At 41.1% G+C, this 19,739-nt stretch overlaps 2 protein-coding genes across 7 annotated transcripts in view; both read right to left on the bottom strand.

Annotated features, from left to right (window-relative positions):
* Positions 1-650: 650 nt before the first annotated feature.
* atp8b5b (ATPase phospholipid transporting 8B5b) lies at positions 651-14,927 on the bottom strand. Its single transcript, XM_037117808.1, has 28 exons — positions 14,576-14,927; positions 13,335-13,418; positions 12,838-12,896; positions 12,557-12,670; positions 11,227-11,325; positions 11,022-11,083; positions 10,816-10,888; positions 10,531-10,601; positions 10,364-10,446; positions 9,591-9,749; positions 8,815-8,903; positions 8,433-8,626; positions 8,120-8,328; positions 7,996-8,039; positions 7,723-7,888; positions 7,297-7,485; positions 7,065-7,180; positions 6,797-6,961; positions 6,494-6,605; positions 6,214-6,319; positions 5,224-5,374; positions 4,795-4,978; positions 4,484-4,707; positions 4,267-4,350; positions 3,860-4,105; positions 3,482-3,620; positions 3,022-3,152; positions 651-2,254 (listed from the first exon to the last, which is right to left on the bottom strand). Exons 2-28 carry the CDS (start codon positions 13,387-13,389, stop codon positions 1,994-1,996), a joined length of 3,585 nt encoding a protein of 1,194 aa, XP_036973703.1. The 5' UTR covers positions 13,390-13,418; positions 14,576-14,927; the 3' UTR covers positions 651-1,993.
* A 1,074-nt stretch (positions 14,928-16,001) lies between these two features.
* LOC119029619 (protein unc-13 homolog B-like) overlaps positions 16,002-19,739 on the bottom strand; it is a 69,389-nt gene continuing 65,651 nt past the window's right edge. For 2 of the 6 annotated variants that reach the window (XM_037116568.1, XM_037116573.1), the window contains 5 exons: positions 19,553-19,700; positions 19,269-19,325; positions 19,011-19,103; positions 18,755-18,914; positions 16,002-18,496 (listed from right to left, as the gene is read on the bottom strand). In XM_037116568.1, the coding sequence (XP_036972463.1) occupies positions 18,211-18,496; positions 18,755-18,914; positions 19,011-19,103; positions 19,269-19,325; positions 19,553-19,700 (744 nt within the window). In that variant the 3' untranslated portion in view covers positions 16,002-18,210. The remainder of the gene's footprint in view (positions 18,497-18,754; positions 18,915-19,010; positions 19,104-19,268; positions 19,326-19,552; positions 19,701-19,739) is intronic. The other 4 variants (XM_037116572.1, XM_037116569.1, XM_037116570.1 and 1 more) reach the window with 2 other exon arrangements.

The raw sequence follows: 19,739 nt of genomic DNA, 5'->3' as shown, positions 1-19,739 counted from the left end.
AGGACCAGAGAGAATTTTCTGGATCCGTGCCACGCTGGGACAGCCCTCCACCCGTAATGATGTCATTGCTGGCTAGCCCACAGAGGACACTGCAGATGTGCGCTGAATGCAGCGTGTGTGTGTGTGTGTGTGTGTGAGTGTGTGCAAACGTAACAGTGTCTATGTATGGAGAGTGTGAGTGAAAAGGGAGCTAGAGGAAGAGAGTGCATACATAATGCAAATAAATCTGGAGCAGGTTTGGTTCAAGGCTTCCTAAAAGAGGTCAGGTTATGAAATATTTACAGTAATCATACATTTTTGTCTTTCGAACAGCTTCCATCCTCTCTGTGTTGGGATGTGTGTCCATCTTCAATATCTGCATAGTTTTAAAGGGGCAACATGTACGAATATTACCTTAAAACATTCAAAAGTGTAATAAAAAACGAACAGTGTTAAAAAAATTAAAGATTGTGACTATATGTCAAAGAAACCCATGTACTATAAAGTGTTGCAGTGCTAACTAGCCAATAGCAGCTACAGTTAACAGCAGTTAGTTTACTGATGTGCTGCCCCCTTTTTCTTTTGAGTATTACCTCGACACACGTCCCATTTAGTTTGTTTTACATGTTACACCAACAATTTATTTTTAAAAAAATGGCCACACAGGTCAGTCAAGATCATTTTTTATTTCACAGATAATCGCTCTCGTAGAAACTTGAACAATCGTGAGGATCAAAGCTGCTATCAGTAGACAAAATTCTCAGCGTCTCAACATAAAGTAGAAGACACAATGGCAATATATATGGAAGGACTGAGGAAAAGGGATTTTTAGGAGTAATATGTGCTGTCGGCTGGTCTTTGCACTGGCCCTCCTATGACACTAACACCATTACTGTGCCTTTTACTCAGCTGAATGCACAACACTGACCCCTGGTTGCACTTTGAAAACACTGTGACTAAGTGGTGCTGATCGAACAAGTTATGTTGTTGACACACAACAGGACAATAATAACAACAATCTTCAAGTAAATAATCATGTAAACAACAGAGTGAATATAGGATTATTAGTCCAAGTGAAGCTGAACTTGCCCTTTATCTCTTCTTATGATGACACCCTGAGTACTGACTGTTCACTTGAGGGGGGGAAAAAAATAAAGGTACAAAATGCAACTTCCTGTTGCAGACAGTGTTTATAACAGTGTCTCTAGATCAGCTATGGCAACCTTTACATTTTTTTAACTTACATTCTAAAAACAATCTGCCGATCACAACAAGAAAAATAACACGAAGTTAATCTCATTGCAGTTTCTGGTTTTGCATGTTTTAGGCAATTAAGCACAAACTGCATGCTGTTTAGAAGAAGAAGACATTGTGATTGTTCAATGCATGCAAGTGCTATGACAATAAAGTTGAATTGATATGATTGAAAGGTATTACATATATTACATATATGAGCTTTGTTGTTAGAAAATCAAACTCAGAAGTCATACAATAAAACGTCTGTACATGTTGTGAATTTAATCTCTTTTCTGCAAACAGAAATGGCATTTTTGCACCTGATGCTCAAATTGCAGAGACTGAATGACTGAGTGAATGCAGTCCCTGATGAAAACTGTTTAAAAACCTGACAGTAACAAAACTTAAGGCAATCAAATGTCTACTATGATTGATTACCTAGCTAAATGAGCGTTCCAGGTGTTAACTGTAGTTAAAATATCATAAATTGCAATGGTCACCAGTGATGCAGATAGCAGGCAGTTGTACTTCATGAAGCTAAAACATGCAAAAGCACCAGTGCAGCTCTTTAAGGTTGCTCAGTATTTTCACAGTGACATTTCTGCACGAGGGAAAACCTTGAGTTAAAGTCAGACTTAGTTTTAAGTGCTTGAATTTTACCTGGAAAGAACTCAGGTGGGGAATTTTACCCTGTGCATCCTCTCATGAGCGTGAGCTAGGCTCCAAAATAAAAAATATTGCGCTCTCACACACTTGAATGTCCCTGCACATCTCCTGTCTACGGGCTCTGAGAGCCCTCTGGCTCCTCCTTGATGGTGCGGTAGTGCTGTGGCTGATTCTGAGCCAGAGGAGAGTCTGTTTGGATGACCAGGGCCGGTCGACTCTTCAGGGGTCTCAGCAGGAACTTCCGCGATGTCACCAGATCACCGTAGCCCTGGGCGTGTGAGAAGGCGTAGCCAGACCGACGGGTGCTGATACGCATGCGACGCTTGGGAGGTGCAGAAGCTGGCAGTGCCTCCTTCCGCATTTTATATCTCACCTACAGAAGGGAGGGAGGGACAGGTCATCAGTATCAACATGGCTGCATATTTTCATGCTGGACAGTTAAGTGCTATGAATACACGCGCTCCTCAGGGTGCAAATATTTTCACAATGGTAGATTCTAACATTCCCACAGCACACAATCTCCTGGCTTATATACTATTTTCATATAACATGTATAAATGTGAATTACGACTCATACTATATGGTGACCTTAGAATTAGCAAGTTTGATCAAGATCAAGATCAAAATTGATGTTCAAATTCTTTATGAATAACACTGTTACAAATGCCAATCTTTTAAACAAAAAGGTGATTGGTGATTTCAAACTCCAGCTGACTGTTTGCTAAAAATAATTAATGTTGTCATCACTGAGATTATTACCTCCGAATTTAAATGTTTGTAGTTTGTATCAGAGAAGAGGGAGGCAAGGAAACAAATATCAGCAAATTCTTGAAGACACATTTTATTTTTTTAACTTTTTGTTTTTGTTTCTCTTGATGACTAATGTTTCAGTGTTTAAATGAAAATGTAGCTAAATCGTCGCCTGTACCCAAATCTGCTCATTAGTGATGGTTGATTTGTGTATCAAAAACAAGTAAGATGTCTATACATATATATATATACATATATCTCTCTAATGTTACTTTACTGACAGAAGGCCAAATTGTAACCTCAAAGAAAATGAGGCATAGTTTGAATTAAGTTACACCAAAAGAAAAACTTTTAAAATGGGGTGCACAACTATGTTTCAGGTGTTCTCACCTTGTCATTAATGGTAGGCCGAAGCAGAATGACAATGAAGCGTAAAGCCACCACAGGCAGAATACACAGGAGGGAAGTCAGGAAGATGGTCAGCCATACGTTCGGCTGGTTCAGAGAGTTTCTTGCTGTACCTGCAGTTCCAAAAGCAGCAGACCAGTAGTCAGAATCACATAGTTAATTGATTTGTTATTATTCTACAATCTTACAGTATTGTGTATGGGTTATATGTGACTGCACACAAAAAACACCAAAAATGTACTGAAATATGTAGATTCAGAGATTTGATTCATAGAAGGATTACTGGAAAACCTATTCTCACCTACTTTTCACTGTTGTTGGACTGTTTTACTGTAAACCATATGAACATGTACATGTTGGGCTACACTTTTCAAAGTGTAAAATCTGAAGACATGGACACCAACGACCACTCCGCCTCCATAAAAGACCTGAATCAACTCACCAATGAAAGGGAAAGCGCCAGTGAAGATGAAAAACATGCCGTTGCTGTACATGGTGAATGTGATGGCAAAGTAAGCGGCCAGGCTGCCCCATATGAAAAACTGATTCACTGCTGTCCAGTAATGGGTGTCCAGACACAGCTGAAAAATAGAATTTTGAGTGAAAATGAATTGTTTTATTGTGGCGCACATATTAATTCACAATGTAACTTTACTGTGATAGCATTTATAGATAAAATACCTGACTGAGGATGTGTTTGAGCTAATCCAGTGTGTTAAATACCATAAAAAAAAAACATGGCACTTCATCAAATCACTGTTTAATCCTGTAATTTGAATGCACCGTCTGTCACGTTTAGTTACAGGACTGTATTCCTCACCTGTATGCTCACTACAAACAGCAGGCAGGTCTGCGCCAGTAAAGCAAAGGACTGATAGTCAGCAATGTCTTTGCCGTCGTCTCGGACTGTGTCGTATATGGCGGCCCATGGGATGAAGAAAAGGATGAGGGAGCTGTAGCAGCTGTGCATCATGCAGCGCACGAAAGCTTTCTTGCTGAAGTACATGTTCAGCTGGCCCGGAGTGTAGAGCTGAGGATACTGGAAACTCCAGCGGTCGTTCACATCCTACATAAACAAATGATTACAACAGGACAAGGGAATTTCTAGGGGATACAGACACCAGGGTGTAAACTTCTGATCATTAATAAGGTATTAAACAAAGAAGAAGCTGAATTTGAGCTTCTGAATTATTAAAACGAATGAGTGATTTTCCCCTTAGTACATACCTGGTCAAAGAGACTCATGCCAAGGACAGGGAGAGCTGTATAAACCAGGTTATACACAGTGATGAACCACTCGTCATACACAGTCTGTAAACAAGAACAAAAAATACAACATTAAAACATGTAATGAAGCAGTAATAACACTGTATGTATTAACTGTAATGCAGATTTTATCTTACCCATTAAGTGAAGTGATGTAATACCAACACATGTCCCTCACCTGAGCAGAGAAGCCGCAGAAGAAGGCGTACCAGAAATGCACAAAGGTGAAGGTGAAATTCTTGTAGAAGAAGTATCGCAGGAACTTGCACATGCGTAGGTAGGACCAGCGCCCGTGCACCAGCAGGAGGCGCTGAAGGTAACGGAACTGGGCAAAGGAGTAGTCGCTGGAGAGAACGGCCTGCATGCCCTCCTGACCGCTGATGCCGACACCAATATGAGCAGCTGTAGGTCAGACAGGAGAGAAACTGGTTCTAATACAACTCTCTCGTCCTCAAGGTTTGTGTTAGCGTCTGAGCTAAGTGAGATTACCCTTGATCATGCTGACATCGTTGGCACCATCCCCGATTGCCAGAGTGACAGCCTGCTTGTATTTCTTGACCAGCTGAACCACCTGAGCCTTCTGCAGAGGGGTAACCCTGCAGCAAATCACTGTCTGACACATACACGCTGTCCTCAGCAGCTCCAGCTGCAGGTTCTTCTCCAACCCAAAGGCCTGAGGACACAAAGGAAGAAAGGCTAGATCATACTGAGGTCATGCAGCCCTTGAAAGATTTCAACCAGACACCAAGATGAAAGCCCTCTCCAGTCTATGCTGTCAATTCTAGTTGGAGACTGTGAATCCTTTATTTCTTTTATCTTAACCCTCATTTAGTTAAACTTAGCTGCTTATCTTGAGTCTATTTCTTGTTGCTATAGCAGCTACAAGAAGTTGAAGTGTGTCTGAATAGGCCCGCTCACCAGACTGTGTCCATTGATAACGAGGCCATAGTCTCCATCCACTTTCTCATCTTGTACAGTCTCAGTCTTCTGAAGCCAGAACAGGCCTGCACGTTCCTTAATCACGGATGGCTTGTCCACAGAATCTGGACACATTTGCCTTCTTGCATTCCTAAAAAAACAGGAAGATTGTTGACAATAAAAGCATGATGACCGTAGGGCTTGAGTCTTATCACGCCAGTGGCAGTTAATTGAGCTTAATGATCAACTTTCTCACCTCCTCTTTGTCATGGCCATTTGACAGTAAACATATATAAGATAGCAGCTCTGTCCTGCACTTGGTGAAATTGCTTTTTAGCTAGTCCACCCAAACTTGTGTTATAAATAGTACAATAGCATTACCTTAAATATTAAGGTATTTCAAATCCTCAATCCAACCTTATTTGAAGTGAAGCATACACATACACTTCAAGCAAATTCAACTACTGTATTGCTGGAGCAAGCCATCAAACTATCCAAGGGTTATTTTGGATCAGATGTTATTTGACTATGACTATAAAACTATGGATAACTACCTCTCCCCTGCAATAAACAAACAAAGCTCTGTTTCCCCCTGTCATCTACGTTATTCAACCATTACATGAAGTAAATTGTGTATCTGTGCCTTGCTACAACCCCAATTCCAAATAAGTTGGGACACTGTGGGTCTTCTCTCTTTGTGTGCTGCAGGCATCAAATTCCTTATCACTGGAAATTTACAATAAACATGAAGGTCTATCATTAAAAAAAAAAAGAAATACATTTTTTGGGGTGGTAGTTGGTAGCTAAGGAGTGCTAGGCAAAGTGAACAATCTCTTGTTTCTGCTATCTTTGTACAGCCTTGATTCTTTACAACAAAACATGGTAAAGCATCAAAACTATGTCAAATTATGTTAAAAATAAACAGTATTCAGTAGATTAAACCAAACTCTGATCATCAGACACTACATGTGTTGCTTCTAACAAACTCACTCTAGCTCCTCTTTGACACCCTCAGCCGTATTTGCTGCCACGATGAAAATGTCTTTCATGTCCTCTCTCAGCATGTTGCATGAGTAGCCAATATTTTCCGCCGTCTCTGTTTAAAAACATCAATAATGAATGTGATGGAATTCATCTGTCAAACATGACAATCATTCACTCTCTGACTCTCAGTTCAGAGTGAGCCCTGAGAGATTTGGCAGCTTCCTGACAGTTAAATTAACGGTGATGGAAAGTATTTCACATTATATCACTGTATAACTTCATTAACCCTGTTTATCTCCAGTCAACACCCAGATCTTGATGTCAGCTTTAGCCAGCTGCTCTATGGTCTGTGGCACGCCATCCTGCAGCTTGTCCTCCACAGCTGTTGCTCCCAAAAGCTAAAAACACCAGAGTACAGAGTGGTGAGTTGAAAAGGTATCATTCTGTGACAAATAAAACTTATTTTTTAAACAATACTTTTCAAATGCTTCCAATCTTTGTCTGGCAGAATTAAAATCATCTGAAGCACAACATAGGATGATAAAGCAAATCAAATTGTGTCAGAGTTTTGTTTAGCAGGCTGACGAACCATCAGGTCTTTCTCTATCTCTTCATAAAGTTCGTCAAGTCTCTCCTCTCGTCCGTCCATGGCAGTGCTGGCCTCGTGGTGGCGCCTTTTAAACCCGTCCATATAACTCTCATCCAAGTCCTTGTAAGCCAGAACCAGCGTGCGGAGGCCTTCGCCTGCGTACTCCTATTTTAGTTAAACAGTTCAAAGAAAAGCCTTGAGGAATTCTGAATGTGAGTTAGTTTTATATATTGAGTACACATCACAAAAATCCAACCACGTCACTCACGTTGAGGTGTCTGGTGGTAACCCCCTTTAGTTGGTTGCAGGACGGGTGGAGTCTTTCATAGATGATGGTGTCTGCCCCTTTGCAGAACAAAGTCAGCTTGCCTTCGGGGCTGCGCACTGGAAATCATGGTGGAAGTTGCTTAACACAAACTTGGAAAAGAGGTCCCTGAATGCCCCAACAGGGACTGCTATAACATCATCTGTACACATATTGTGCAACTATTTTCTCTCACCTATGACTGACATTCTCTTGCGCACATTATTGAAGTCAAGAACAGCCAGCAGCTCGTAGACAACTTGCCGGCCCATCTCCATGACTGTGATGGTCTCTGGTGTGCGCTGGCGGAAAACAAACCCAAAGTTTCTGGCTGCGGTCACCAGAGCGCCCTCATCAGGGGACTGAGCCTGATAGTAGAGCTCCCCTGCCAAGAAATAAAGATAGTTAGAGAGGACAGGAAGAAAAAGATTCAGTGCTTTCACTATCAGATGTTTTCTTATCTTACGCACAGTGGCGTAAACACTGAAAACACAATTAGCGAAGGAGGACGATATTAGTGCATTCTAGTGGGATTTTACACAAAAAAAATATTTAATCACCAGAAAGAGAACACAAGCAATGTACCAAGCTGTAATAAAAATGTCCAGTAGAGGGCACTCACCCTCATTCTTTTCCTCAGGCATGACAGTGTGGCACAGAGCCAGCAAGCGAAAGAAGGCCTGAGCCTCCAGGTTTCCATCTTTCACCGTCTCCATCAGACTGTGGTCATGAAAGTCAAACTTTGGATCAGCCAGACGGTTCCAGGAGAAGTCCACCTTCTCTGTCTTCTGCAGAGAAAAAGAAGCAGTGGAGAGAAGCAAAACAAGTTTTAGAGGATTACTAGACAAATAGTTCAGAAGAACACACAATTATGTACACGTATTCTCACTCTCACCTCTGTTATTTCCACCCTTTTTCTCGCAAAGTCAAACAGCTCACCTGGATAACAGAGAAACACACTCCAGAGTCAATAATTCAGCCCACACTGCTGTGTAATTTAACACTTTAGTTTACCTCACCGTAAGCTTTCCCATTGATGGAGCACTTGTTGAAAGTCATGATGTTCTGCGTCAGGGTGCCGGTCTTGTCACTGAAGATGTATTTGATTTGACCCAGCTCCTCGTTGAGCGTGGTGGTCCTCGCCTGTGCCGGAGTGTCACTCTTGGGATAATACATCTTCCTGTCCCAGTCTATGAAGAAGCTGTTGCCGAGACGGATGATCTCCACGCTGGCATTGACACACACAGGGACAAATGTGAGGCAAACAGGGAATGACTTGAACTTTTTTTTTTTTGCTTTCTGACTGTATTCTCTTCCTTTGCCAGGACGTACCTGACATAGAGAGAAATGGGCACCACAGTGTTGAGGACGATGACGTAAGACCAGAAGGTGAGGAAGGACGAGAGACCACTATCAACCCCCTGCTCACGAGGCAGGAAGGCTGTGAACACTGAGCCCTCGTTAAACTCCCAGATTGCATTGCCGATGGCCAGAACAGTGCACATTGATGCCAGGAAACCAAAGATCTGATGGATTAAAAGATATAACACATATAGACATTTCAAGAACTATTACATCAGCTAAAAAATCTGTCTGTGTTATTATTATATATTACAATTTTTATATATGATGTGAGGTAAATGTTTAACATTGTCAACTTCAGTGTACGCGTGAGCTTATGTGTGTTTTTCGTGTGCATGGATGTTAAACTCACACACAACACCAGGACATTCATCAGGTGATCGATGCTCGTCCGTTTGAATGTAGTCTTCCCGCTGTTCTGCATCAGCTTGGTGTCGGGACCTGGACAGGTTCATACACACTGACAATGAGGCTGATGGAGGCACGTCTTCAGCATTCATATGCACACACTCTTATACTGTCATTAATATGCATTAGAATTACATTAGAATTAACGGTAATGTAAGACTGGTGACATTAGCTTAAGAGTAAGGCTAAAGTTAGACTAGCAACATTAGCTTAACAATTAAGTTTAATATTAGACTAAGTTAGTTATATTAGCTTAAGGCTAAAGTTAGACTGGTAACATTAGCTCAACAATTAAAGGTAAGGTTGGACTGGTAGCATTAGCTTGAAAGTAATGCTAACTAAGCTACTAGCCAACTACAAAATTTAACTGCCAAACAATAGCAAGTAACATTGGATAAAGTTAGTATTATTAGTATTACCATCACCATTACCCTTCTGAATTTAATTTGTTTTCATTCAAGGCTGTATTTTACTATAATGTTATGTATTACTTTGTTGTCCTCTGTCTTGTTTAGAATAAAAAGCAGTAATTTTCCTACTGCAGCACTTGCTGGGCTCCTGCACACCTGAGCGGTGCACCCCGTGCATGTTTCCTACTTCCTTTCCTACTTTTTAGGCCGCCATTATCACTTTGAGCAGGTAACGGCTAACTGCTGCTATCTGTCCTTACGTGCCGGTACCTGCCACTGACTAGCTAGCAGCTGGTGAGAGATGAGTTACCTCCGAAGATGACCAGGCCGAAGCACCACTCGGTGTTCCTCAGAGTACATCCTCTCAGCAGCACCTTGTCGTTGTCCAAAGCGTAGGTTTGTCCGTCCAGAGACAGGATCCCCTTGAACTTGTCCAGGCGGTTGTTGGGAGGCTCACATCGCACTTCACCTGAGGGAGACTGAGGTTAGTGTAGGTTGCAGGCTAAGAGGCTGATTTAGCCTCCATAAGTTGACCTATTGTTTGTTTGATTTACACAAAAACAATGTTTCTTCATACTTCTTGCTTTTTTTATGATTAAAAAAACAACCATATTTGATGAAGAACCCTTATTGTGATTGCTAATGTGATATATGTGTGTGGTAGTATTATTGTTTTGCAAAAATATTGTCATAAGACATTCTTGGCTTTTTAATGCTATAGCTTCCACTTCATGTGATTCCAAACCAATGCTTAATTGTAATAATAAATGGGACAAATGAGACACACTTCTTTTGATTACATGTTATTAAAAAAAAATCTCAGACTCCACCTTCTTAAATGTGACTATTTTACCACCTATTTTCTAGTATATGACAGGACACTGACTGTATTTGGTTGTTAGACAAAACAACACGAAAACACTTATCAATTTAGAGACCAAACAACAATCAATCAATAAAAAAAAAAAAAGCATATTACCCACTAAAATGTTTTATTATTTCTGTATAATGGAACTTAGTATGCAGATTGCAGTTCTCTAAATATAGGTGTCTGTTTAATTTAGCTTCTTTTCAGCTTCTCACCATTGAAGGAAGCCAGTGCACCAATGTTGTCTCCCAGCTCTCCAGTTACGGTCAGGGCCTGTTTGACCTTCAGATTGGTCTCACTGGGGGGGGGACCGAGAGAGATCGACATGAGAAGGATGCTGCAGAGGTGTGAGACACCAGCTGTCAGGTATTTGCACACTCACCCATCTAATTCAGCCGTTTCCACGTAAACCAGATTGAGAGGCTCACTGCTCGACAGCAGCAGGAGGTCCGCCTAAAAAAAAATGAAAGCATTGCAGCACAGCCGAGTGAAAGGACAGAAGAAGGTAAGATTGGATAAACTTGGACTTTGTGCCGGACTTGTTATCGCTGAACGCATCGACGTATAAAGATCAGCAATAAGCTATAAAATGCCATAAAACCTCCCACAGGTGACATTACAGAAACAAATCCCTTTCTAATCTTTATTGTGGTGTTTTGATACTTACCGTGACAAACTCGTTATTCTCCAGTTTGATTATATCTCCAACCTGAACATTCATCCATTTTTCCTTCTTCAGTCTGCCACAGAAACATGAAACGTACCGAGAAAATCACAACACTGCGCGCAAATCCATACAAGACACGACATTTTAAAGTTCAAAACTGCTTGTTCCCATTAACAGATGTGAAATTTATATCTCAAATGACTCACTGTCCATCGATGAGGACGTCCACCATGCGGTTATTCACTTGCTTGTCGCTTTTGTGTCTGTTCTACTCAGAATATACAGGATAAAGAGAAAACACAGTTTGTTGTCGATACATCATTTTGATTAAGATTACGTAGTTGTCCTAACATCGACTGGGAGCTCTGCATTTCAATTTCATCCCATGTGATTGTCACGATCGCAGCTTACTATGTCGTCGCTGGCGTCCTTCACTGCGGTTATGGACAGCACCAGAATCAGTGGCACAGCCGTGGTGAACCAGGAGAGAGAGGAGACTTGTGGGATTACCTGTTAACAGAACACACACGCAAACGCACACATTTCAAATGATTCAGTACCCTGCATCTGCATCAAATCCCTTTGTGGACAACATATGCAAAAACATCAGTTTATGCCGGTACCGGCTGATCAGCATCAATATGCATGGCCTCACTTTTTAAATTATTTACGCCTTGTTTTGTTTTATGTCATGAATTACATAAGAACCTTAGTCAGAAAGGCCAATAGGATTTTCAACTTCTGCATGCGTTTCTTAAAAATCCTTTAGGACTGCTACGTATGAGAAAGACGCTTGGTTCTTTTAAGATTTCCTCACTGGAAATCTATTTTTATTCTACTAGTTCAAATAAAACCCCATAAGATTCCCATACATTTCTTTAAAACATTTTTAAAGACTTTATATCCCCTTCCAAATCAATGCTGGGTTCTTGTCAAATCATATTAAGTCAGTGCACAACAAACAGTTTGGTAGAAATGCCTTATCACACATTCCACATGGTTCAGTCTTATATTCTGGGTGTGCCATCTGATGGTTTTCTGTCAGTCAATCACAGATTATCACCTTAGATGGACGGATATTCAGTGAAGTCTCTTCCAGTTTAATGGACGTTCTGGTTGTAATAAATAGTAATATAATAACAAAAAACAACAACAACTATTATTATTATTATTATTATTATTATTATTATTATTATTATTATTATTATTATTATTATTATTTTTCATCATCGTTTACCCCCAGCAAATCTGAATTTCACGGACAACTCTTGAAGCATCATATATGGTCATCCCCAGAATCATATCACTATCACACATCACACGTGTGTCCAACAGAAACATATACACACTTTGTTTTCAATGCAAGGCAGTACATTTCTTTATGGATGACCACAAAAAAAGCCCATACTAATATGAGCGAGGAGCTATATTTCTCTGTTTTTATGCAGGCATGGAGGTTTATCAAGAATACAGACTATACGTTCAGTTTGTCTGACATCTGACGCAAAAGTCTAAATTTCTCAAAGCACTCCAAACAGAAAACCACAGACAAAACAACCCGAAACTAAAACAGAAAGAGTTTCACAAACACATCAGAGATGATGTAAACGCCAGTAGAAACAATTCAGCCTTCAGCTGACTCGCTCATACGTGTACACGGAGCTGTGTGGAAATGAGCCCACACATACAGTCCATGTTGACATGCGTCACAGCGCTACAGCAGGTAAAGAAAGGTGTCTACCTGAAGGATCATGAGGAAGAGGAAGTAGGCGTTGGCGAGCCTCCGGAACTGCTCGAAGAGGTTGAGCGGCAGGAAGGTGATAATGTTGTATTTGGAGGTCTTGATGGCATTGTTCTGACGCGGAGGGGAGAGAGGAATGTAACAAATGTACGTGGCAGCTTCAGAGAGAAGTAATCTCATACAATATACATCTGACTTAGAACACATGAGAATACAGTTTGTGAAAAGACAGCAGGCAGACACATTGAATCCCCACAGAGAGTTTGTCTCTCTATACTTACAGCATAGTGGTAAGACAGGTTAAAAGGTCTGTCATTAGCTCGCAAGTGTCTCTCGTCCTCTGTAAAAAAAAGATGGAGAGCAAGACGGGTGAAGATGTCGGAGTAGCACAGGGAGGAAATTGTCTCGTCACTTGTCAAGTAAAGTAGACGCATTAGTGCTATTTGTAGAGCTGCAACAATGATGCAGTTAGCCAAGGTCAGACATTTCCCTGCTCTAGCTTGTTCAGCTCAAAATGTAAAATTCTGCTTTTCTTTGTCATAATGAAAGTAAATGAGTATTTTGGATTTTAGTTGGACAAAAGCAACAATTGAAGGACGTCACTTTGGGCTCTCTTTGACTTTTTATAAACAGAACAATTTGTTGATTCTTTGTAAAGATTAGAATATTAATCATGAAGATAATAGACAGATGTATGAATTATAAATCTCTAACTAAAAAACACATATAAAATGTAATAACTTAGTAGTTGAATGCAAAGGTCAGCGTCAGTACTAACCTCCCTTTTTCTCGTTTCCGCACAACTGGCCAAAGTATGATGACACCGACCCCATCTTCAGCTCAGTTTCTCCATATTCAACACCTGGAGAAAGAGCATGTGTGTACTTATCACAGAGTGACAGGTTGTTAGTGAGACCTTTCTGTAGTTAAACTATACCCAGATCGCAAATGCAAGGGGAAACTGTGGCAAACGCAAGGGGGAACCAGTTTATTTATGGACGGTACTGTAAGAAACAGTTGTAGCTCAGAGTAAAAATCTGTATACTGAATACAAACAGGGAACATTAGTCAACTCTGCCTTTTTTTGTTATTCACATTTTTTCAGTGTAATTCGCTAACTGATGCTGCACACCATACCACTTCAGTACTTTCATGATCAACTGCAAGCTAAAAAAAATCCCCACCAAAACAATACTGATATAATGTGATTGTGATTGTCTCCGTAATTCAGACCCTGGTTTGCTCTTAAAACCAGGAATTGACCAAATGAGGGTACATTTCAGTGTATTCGTCTAATCAACAGGAGAAGGAAAACATGTCAGACATGCACAAGTCTCTCTTTGAGGGAATATCAGGCAATATTCTCCACACTTTATCTGTGCTGCAGAGCTGTAAAGACATGGAGCCACTCCTTTCTCAACCCTTTGTACCAGAGAGAGATCTGCAGCAGATAACCCATAACCACAGTGATTAAGATAATGATATGACCAAGGTCATTGGAGTTCCATTCAACATTACATTTTAAATAGACAACAGATACAATGTAAGTTATTGCTACATATTTTTGACATCTTCAGCTTTTTTCTGTATCTTGGGACAGCAGATCATTTCCAATTTGGAACAAAAAGGAAAATGAAATGTCCACATGGCCAGAAGTCCGTTCCCAATTCACAGTATCCATTTTCAAAATGAGCCAAAAAGGGTATTCCATCCAGGAAAAGGAAAACATTAAATCAACTTTGAGCCCAATGAGACATCTTTTCTCACCACTGCACTGTGCCTCTTAGCAAATATCCTGATTTGTATTGATGTGCACTTTAGAAAAACCAAGGCCAGCTCCAAACAAAAGAGGACCTCTCTTATCTTTCTCCTTACAATGACAAAACTGTGAAATCGAAACAAGTTACTGTGAATCTGAAGTGATCAGGCTTGGACTTTGAGGCCCTTTGTGATCTTTTTTTTTTTTTTTATAAAAGTATAAATCCATCTTTTCCCAATGTCTATAAGCAAGCCACATACCTCAAAACAAAAATGAGATCTCTTGTGTCCTTTACGTCCTGCTCACACACAAATGCAGGAACGTGAGGTCAAATGAACGAAAGAGAGGGAAAAAGTTTCAATCCTCCCTTCGCTTCCGCCTCAGATAGATTAAATCCAGGCCCCTGTCCGTGCCCCAGGTGGATGCCCAGGCACCAGCCTCGTCCCAGACAGAGAAGGGGGTTCAACTGGGGCCTCCAGCCGGATGAAAGACGCGCTGGATCGACGACAGCAGGCGTGGTGTTATGGCGAGAGAGGCGCCCACAGTAGAGGTTTCAGGTTCATACAGGAAGAGCTAGGATCCCCCCTGTGCCTAACAGCTCAGAGCTTGAGCAAACAGTGCAGCGATCTTTGGACCTGGACGGTGAGACGGTGCAGGAGTGGAAGGGCAGTAAAACAACAGTACAGGTGTATGGCTCCAGCCAATGAGGGCCGACATTATGGTTGCGATCTGGGTAGCCAGGTTTGTAACACACCTTGTGATGGGTGCGCATGCTCAGAGAATTGGGACTTATCTCTATTTTGAACATCAACTTCCTTAATCTAAGTCAAATTTAGCTTTGTTTGTAGGTGCGGGAAAAGCCTCGGCATTTATGTTTATTTATATTATGACAGTTTGGAATATGGTTACTTCATGACCGATGTGCACATCCAGGTGCTTTCACAAATGGAATTTAATACCTGGGCTCCAACACAAAGGAACACTGTATCGTCCAGGGGACCTCAACATGAACCGCTTGCTAAATGAGTTATCGTGTGAGTGTGCTAGGTGTGTGTGTGCAAGCACACAGACACTGACATCGACCTGCATGTATGCACAGAGTAAAACAGTGGTAGATCAGACCTGATGGTTGTCTTTGGAGGAAGCAGCTCTGACCTCAACAGGAAACACTTTTTTTTTCCCGAGGCAGCTCTCTTTGTCTCATTCTTTTCTTCAAATGCTTCTCATCACTTGGTCTGTTTAGTAGTATACTAAGTTGTCACAAGTAGCAATGAACTTGGTAGTTTTCCCAAAGTTCTCTGTCCTGATTGTATGAAGTGAAAAGAGATACCAGAAGATGATTTTTTTCCTGACTGCATGAGGAGGAGTGACAGTTACTGACCACACACTGTAACAGTGATTACTGTTGGAATACAGAGCTATTCGTCACTCATTTAATAAGAAATGACATGTACAGCTGTCCCAGATGGTGAAGGTGAGACAATAACTCTCAACTTGGTTTAATTAATACAAGGATTCTCCTCCAGTGTAATCTCAAAGTCTCTTTAATCACAATCGAAACATTAATTGACTCCCGGCAGACTGTTTAACAGTGCACTACTAGCTTTAATTAACTGACCCATGGGCAGAATGATCTGCAATCGCTGATACTGTAGTGTTAAAAAAAAACAAGTAGACACATTTATAGATACTTCTCAAATACTTTATACAAAATTAATTAAATGGAATGTTTACATGGTGACAACATTTCAGAGTAGTGACGATACAAAGAACACAGCACACAAATGCAGATACTTCGACTGATGTACTGTACTTGTTAACTATTGCAGTGACTTAGTGATAGTGCAAGGGTTAACAAAGTTAGAAAACAAATACAAATTAAGAAGTGAACACTTGCAACTTGGCACAAGGAACATGAACAGTATATTACAGAATGGCTATGAAACATTTGCCCTCATAAACCGACAACATAAATTATTCACAAAGGAGAAAGAACTGTAACAAAGAGGATTAGTGGTTTCTACAGGGCGTGATCGGTTTCAAAATGTGCACACATTGAGGTTCTCATATTATAGCAATAAGCCTCCTTCATTAAAAGTAACATTTGAATATTCTTCCATCAGTTATGAACAAATTCACTGGCACACAGCTCACTGTATATGACTCCTGTCCATAAAACTGAAACATATCTTATAATACAGTGATTGACATCAGTCCACACCATTAAAAAGGATCAACACTTACAAAAAAAACACCAGAAGGAACAGAAGACAAAAGAAAACCCAGCCTAGATAATGTTACATCTGCAAATATCAAAGATAAAAAGTACAAAATAATAAGGAACATCACTTGGAAAACTTATTTGACATCATCACGGGCAGAAGAAGTGGCTAATCCTCACCGCTTAGAGCCAAAGGAAATACAAGGATAAAAAATAAAAAAAAAAAGATTAAAAAGTTACACAGATTTTGTTTGTTTTTCCACCAAAGTAAGGCCGCTCATAGGAAGAGAAGAAGAAAAACAGAGCAGGAAGATAAATGTAAACCATAAGTTATTCTACACTCCTCTGCAGCTGAGGAGCTCGTGCTCAAATGTTCAGATATCCTTTTTGGAAGAAAAACTTGTTACCTGAAAGTTCAACATGTAGCATTTCTCTACCAAAAATGAACAATTCTAAAAAGACAGTTATCACTATCAAGGACGGAAGTTGCCGACTTTGTCAGTCATTTCCTCACAAACACTAGGGTGTCAATTCTGAGGATGTGTGTTTCATTTTGTAAAGAAGCTTCGGTTGGACTGCAGCAGCAGCAGCAGCAGCAGCTGCTGTGCAAATCCCTCAAAACACACTCTTGTGGCAAACATGTCTGTTCCCAGCAGTAAACAACATTTTAAATCACAGGCTTTGGAAAAGCACAGACAAAAATAAATATGTATAAAAAATAAATACAATGGCTGCACCATCATGGGTACACAACATGAGCCACGAGCTGTTAACAGATCAGGTAATTGTAAATAAATATGGCCAGAGACAGTGTTCACGTGACTGCTCTCGGTTTTTGATTTGACATGTTATTATTCACTGATCATTATTCTGGTTTTCCTGGGGAAACAGGACTGGAAACGTAACATGGCAAGGCACACACTTAACTGAACGATCTGTTAAATTAAGGGGTCAATTAAGGGTTATTAGTTTAAGTACCTTCTCTTGACGCATTAACTGTACAAGATTAACTTCATCGGCTTCACTACCACTCCATTTAATAACAGACCATAAAAACTAGGACTGTCTACCAGCTAGCACACATTCATTCATCAAACAAAAGACCCCTCTCTGAGACAAACCACACAGTATTTTCACATTTACTCGAACCGTCACAGTGGAGCTACAGAGGAGGGCATTCAAAAGGTGTCACACATTCACAGTTTTCAGAGTGTAAGGCATCAAACACATGGCCTTCGTTCAGGTGGGGTTATTGCACAACAGCACTGGGGAGGGGGTGGGAACTGGTTTCTGGCATTCTTTGTTCCCTTGAGGTTGTGGCGAGCGCACTGATGAGGATGGGGGTTAAACTCAAAGGTTAAATGAGGTGAAACAGCTGGTGAGCGTGAGGGTTGAGTGAGCCGGCATCTGTGTGGTTGTGTGCTGTACAGTAGCTCGTGTTTGAAGAACACAGAAAAGTGAGTGTTAATGTGACAGTGTGTCGGTGAGCTTGGCAAGGCGCCACCAAACAGTCAACAGCAGCTAAGACACATCAAAGGTCTGAATAAGAGTCTACATGGCCATCTACAGAAAATAACCCCCTGCTTTTTGACAAGACATAAGATCCTTCTCTCATTGTCATATTAGGAGACCTTCCATCATTTCTGTCTCTTTCACTTCACTCTCCAGCTCTACTCATCTTCCCTCCTCTGCAGAACGAGTCTCCGATTTCAGCTTCACAAACTCCTTGGCCACGTCGTCGTTGGAGCGCTGGGAGAGGATCCTCATGGCAGTGAGGCCGGTGTCGTCCATATAAATACGTTGGCCCAGCGGACACCAGCACGCACAGTTGCCCTTCGCTGTGATTTCTCTCAGTTGTATCACAGCCAAGCCGACGACTCTGTCGGCACGGCCAAAACAGTAGTCTTTGACACAGACCTGCAGCTCGTAGCACTCGAAGCCATCCTGGTTACCCAGAACACTGCGGGAGGAAAGTACAGTAATTGAGTATCGAGTCAGTCAACAACAGAGAAGCAGGTTGGTCAAGTTGAAGCTGCACTCGGCAAGAAAAATCTTTCAAAATACAAAACAACAAAAAGCCAACAAAAGCCAACCATAGCTTGAAATAGATGCTTCATATTTAAAGATTCAGAGTGTAGGATGTTAGTTTTGCAGATGTCAGTTTTTTTCTTTTTTCATAAACTATTACAAAAGCAGGCACAGCTGTAGCACTACTTACAAATGGAAAGTCTCATTGAACTTAGGAGACCAGGCGTTGTTCTTGGATTTAGTCTGGAATTTGCGTTTCTTGTCGCTGAGGTGAGGCCCGATCATGGTGATCTCCACGAAAGGTCGGAACATACCGGATGTCTGCCATTTCAAGTCACTGGCTCCGATAACTAAATATCACCACAATTAGAAGACAGTGTCAACAGAGAACACTTGGCTAAAAATGTCAGACATCATGGGTTGTGTTACGAAAAACTCAAACAGACCTCTGGCCGTGACTTTCCGCTCCCCACTCTTAGGATGAGTGTGCAGCTCGATCTGGACGGACACCTCGCCTATTGGCTTGTCCACACCTGAACCTAGTGTACACCCAGATACATCAGTGAGATTACATTTACAAATGTGCGAATGTACAAATTAGAGGTTGGTTTTGGGTCAGACCTGTCCACGTCAGTGGCACACAGTGACAACACCAAAACATAAACAGGGAAGGAGATGAGGGCTTTCAGATCAATGAAACCTACCCCTGCTGGGCTGTATTTTGTCATTGGGAGTTAACCTAATACCCTTTCCATTGTGCACTGGCACAGAGGCAGCACAGGAGATAAAGAGAAGACAGCAATAACATGTCAGCATTAAAAAAAACACTTTTAACACACAAAACACAGGTGCAAGTCAAAAAGAGGGACTATTTTGTGAAAAGCCTCATTTATCAGACACACACATAGTGCCCTCTCCTGGTCTTACATGGGAATTGCTTTCTTAATATCATCCCTTGATGTATTATTAAGCCATTTGTGTGAACTACCTTGAGCGTGTTGGGTGGTCACAAACGTCTTAATGAGTGTGTCTGTTGTCTGAGTGTAGAGGGACAGAGCATGGCGGAGAGAGGACAGCTCGGGACTCTTCTCCAGGAAGGCCTTCTTCAGCCCGTTGCCTCCTGCATGGAAGTATTGCTGCAAAGGGAACGGATGGATAGTTAGCACTTAGACACA

This window comes from Acanthopagrus latus, chromosome 12 (genome assembly GCF_904848185.1).
Source record: "Acanthopagrus latus isolate v.2019 chromosome 12, fAcaLat1.1, whole genome shotgun sequence".
NCBI lineage: Eukaryota > Metazoa > Chordata > Actinopteri > Spariformes > Sparidae > Acanthopagrus > Acanthopagrus latus.
This window is presented reverse-complemented; position numbering and strand designations above follow the sequence as displayed.